At 33.6% G+C, this 4,124-nt stretch overlaps 1 protein-coding gene across 1 annotated transcript; it reads left to right on the top strand.

Moving 5' to 3' along the window:
- The first annotated feature begins 842 nt into the window (after window positions 1-842).
- LOC118757040 lies at window positions 843-1,559 on the top strand. The gene has a single exon (XM_036491769.1). It carries the CDS (start codon window positions 886-888, stop codon window positions 1,357-1,359), a length of 474 nt encoding a protein of 157 aa, XP_036347662.1. The 5' UTR covers window positions 843-885; the 3' UTR covers window positions 1,360-1,559.
- The last annotated feature ends 2,565 nt before the right edge of the window (window positions 1,560-4,124 follow it).

Genomic DNA, 4,124 nt, shown 5'->3' with positions numbered 1-4,124 from the left:
TTTTTTTTTCGCTCCATCCTAATGTACATACTGCAGGCGCAAAACTTTCATGTATTTGAAAGGGATTAAGACGATAAGAATGCTAAGAAGCTGAACAGTGGAACAGCAACGATTTGTTTCCAAAACGCCGTAAATATTGGATTACTAGAGCAAGCATTTATTTTACTGCTAGGCGATTATTGAAACGTCTGTGGTATATGAGTAATTAGATAAGGATACGACTATTACACTACTCAAAGTACCAAATGCCAAATGGAAAAAGGTCGTAAATCTTTAATGCGTCTGTGACCCACACAGCTGTCACACATTTTTTTCTTTTTATGATTGTTTGATAATTGCAATACACGCGTATGTACGTACAAACACCGCACTTACTCGAATCTTGCAACATTTATTTACCTGCCTTAAGGTTGAATAAAAATAGAGTAGCAGATATACATGGATGTATATACTTATGTAGCCCAAAGCGCAGGTAGTTTGAATACAATGAAAACAAACAAAGTTGTCGAGTAAATAGAGCAGTAGGATTTTGAAAAATCCGTAAATATTTTTTCAATACTCGTACATATGTATGTACTAAATAAATATGTATATTTGTAGCCGGTAAGACCGGAATTTTCATTAACTTCCATGTGACATAAGCGATCAGCTGTATAAGAGCGCTCAACGACAATTGGAAATTTAACAGTTTCTGGTATCAACTCAAGGCAAACACACGGGTATTCCACATTACGCAGAGCATTGAGCAATTTCCAAAATTCACACTGCAGCAACGAAGCGTTTCACGGCTTGCCGCTCAAGCAAAATCAGTCAATTTAAAATACGCGTGTTCCAGCAAAAGTTCTAACGCCATTACCGACGATCATTTAGCATTAGCAATTAGCAATGTTTTATGAATTAAAATACACATTCTTAGTATTCGTTAATGTATTGTGTTTGAATTACATCAGCTACGGCGCGGCATATCCCTGGCAAGCCGACCACGAAGGCTACGATGCCAGCCTCGATCCAGTGATATGGTCGCGCGCATTCGTTAAGGATTACATACGAAGACCACGGCAATTTACTGCACTCCCTTCGGCGGTGGATGAAGCTAATGAAATTCAATTAATTAAAAGATTTGATGAATTTCAACAGCGTTTCGTCGATACAAATCGTGCTGCAAGTGATATTTTGCGCGATGAGTCGCACAGGCGTACAGAAGCGGGTTTGGGCAGACGCAGATTTGGCGCAGTGCAAGTGGACACTGATGATTGGAGCACAGCTACGATTGCCGAACGCAGGTCAAGCAGCAAAAGAAAATCTAGCTTAAATCGCTCGAAAATACAGCATAGAAGGAAACGTAATCACATACGTTAGACATATTTATGCTTTGTAGAAATTAGTTGGATAAGAAAAAAATTAAATTATGTACTGATATTAAATACTTTTAAGCCATTTATTAAGACTATTTATATAGAAATGTGTGTTTGTGCAATTGTTGTGAAAATTTGAGATAATGAGGCGGGTTGTGCAATTCATTTTCGAGTGAATTTCTACCGAATTCGCTTTGCATTCAAATTGAGCTTTGTTGAAATTCACTTACTCGGAAGTGAATTGCAGCACCTGCCTGAATATATTATTACACTTATTTTGAAATTATGAAAGTGATAGTTTTATGTAGTTAATTATACCACTATGTGTAGATATATATGCAAATACTGAGAAATAAATTATAACGTAAAGTATTATATGAACAGAATTCCTACCTCAATAAATCATACATAAACAAAATAGGACAGACGTATATACACTAGCGTTCAAAAGTGGATGAATGGTATTTTGTTCTTAATATTTTTGAGTGGCTAAAAATCGCATTGATTTTTAATATTTTTATTTTTTGGTGACGGCTTTTGTGATGTTTTTCATATAAATAGCAAAATTTAGGAAAACTGGCGTTGACTTTTTTTTATTTTTTTCGCAAATGGTCTGGCGCTTATCGTTCCACAAGAAATTCTTGTTTATATGAAGAAAAGTGCGAAACGCCGTCAACAAAAAAAAATGTAATATTAAAAATCAATGCAATTTTTTAGCCGCTGAAAACTTGCACTTTTTTTACTTAAAGCCCGTTAACTGCATACCCAAAAATTATATACAAATTCTGTTTTTCTAAATTCTGTATAAAATTTGGAAGCGTGATTTATATAGTTATTGTTAAAGCATGAACCATGTTTATATAAAAAAAGCAAAAAAAAATTAGCTTGAAAAACATTGTAAATATTAAAAACAAATCGACTTTTGTCCGCCAGTGTTATTCGAGTCCTTTTTTGGCGAATATTTTTTTCACTCCTTCGTGGAAACTTTGTTGGAAATACTCAAAAAAATAGAAAATAAATACCACAAAATTTAAGCCTTTAATATTAATATTAGGTGCTCGACCAAGACGTGCAAAGATTTTCCGTTTAAAATGCACGTAAACTGTATTTTTTTTTTTTCAAAAATCTACAACTCAATTGTATTTTATCGTATTATCATGGTCTATGAAGGAAGGGGTTTCTTTAGAATTTAATGGTCTAGAAAAGTGTCCATCACGGTGTAACCCTAACTCCTACCAGCGAGGTAGTACGAGTCACTAAACCTACTTTTTTCTTGAAATTCCCGTTTTTTTTTTGCCCCTACATACAGTATCGGTCATATCTATAGCACGCCATTTCAAAGTGAGATTGTGTGCCACTTGTGTTTATTTATTTATTTTTAAGAATTTTCAATTAAAATATAGTTCTTTCTCTAACAAAACCCATATAAACCCAGGTTTAACCATTTGTAGAAAACTACAAAAAAGTGCAACAAATTTTGATATAAATTTCAAACTTTTTTCTCGGAAGTGTTAGAATTTTTCTGAATACACAGTTTTATAGCCCAATAAATTTTAGTCTGATAATGTGCAAGTTTCAAGTAGCTAAAGGTTACCGCTGATGTTTTAGAATTTTTTTCGCCAAAGGCATTGCGGTTTTCTTCCATATACAAATAAATTGAGTTTATTCATTACTAGCAATTACCCGGCGTGCTTCGCTGCGCCTTAAATGTATTTTTGTGTTGTAACTCTCCCCCTAAGCTCTTATGGCCTCATTTACAAAATATTTTTAAAGAACTTTATGAAGTTAGATTTAAAAAAATCGATCTATGAAGCATTGTTTATTTTTTTTTTTGAGTTAATATATTTTCGAAGGTAATTAGAAAATATGTAAAGAACCGACTTTCTCTTGGAAATTTAATTTATAATCTTATAACTGGAGTCTACTATCGCACCCTTTCCTCAAACGTGTATTGATTCAATATTCAAATAACGTATATTTATATAATTTGAAAAAATCTCCCTACTATACAAATATGTACAGCAATATTAAATAATATTTTCAAATGTTGTGAGAGGGAGTAACAAAACAAAATTACTTTTAAGGCGCAGCGAAGCACGCCGGGTATTCGCTAGTGTCACATGAAATTAACTGAGCAAAGTACAATGAATAGCTGTTAAACAATGGCACCATCTACTTTAAATGAAACATACTTATTTTCGTGGGGGATACTCACACACCATATACTTTTCTATTGAAATTTTTCCTGAATTTTCCTAGCTATAAACCTCCAACGAATGCAAAACCGTGAAAATCGGTTCGTGCGTTCTGGAGTTATAGCGTCAGGAAGGAAAACCCTACTTATTTTTATATTAATTTTTATATTAAAGAAGATTAAAGAACTGTCCGCATTACTCAATTTTATTTTTCACTAAAACGGTATTCATGAATTTTTTAATTTTTTTTTATTTGCTTCCGCATACTTTTGGCATAACAGCTTTCATTTTATGCCGATATTAAACAAATACAGCCTAAGTTTACCCGGGTCCACGTTTTGGTCTGTATCTCGTGACCCAAGTCACCCAGCTATATGAAAAGTGCTCAATCTTAAAGCATTCATGAACAGCTTTCATTTGATACCCATATTAAACAAATACACCCAAGGTTACCCAGGTCCACGTTTTGGTCTATATCTCGAGACCCTAGTCACCCAGCTATTTGAAAAGTGCTCTATCTTAAAGCATTCATGAACAGCTTTAATTTGATACCCATATTAAACAAATACATCCT

This window comes from Rhagoletis pomonella, unplaced genomic scaffold (genome assembly GCF_013731165.1).
Source record: "Rhagoletis pomonella isolate Grant_MI unplaced genomic scaffold, Rhpom_1.0 Rhpom_scaffold_13864, whole genome shotgun sequence".
Lineage (NCBI taxonomy): Eukaryota > Metazoa > Arthropoda > Insecta > Diptera > Tephritidae > Rhagoletis > Rhagoletis pomonella.
This window is presented reverse-complemented; position numbering and strand designations above follow the sequence as displayed.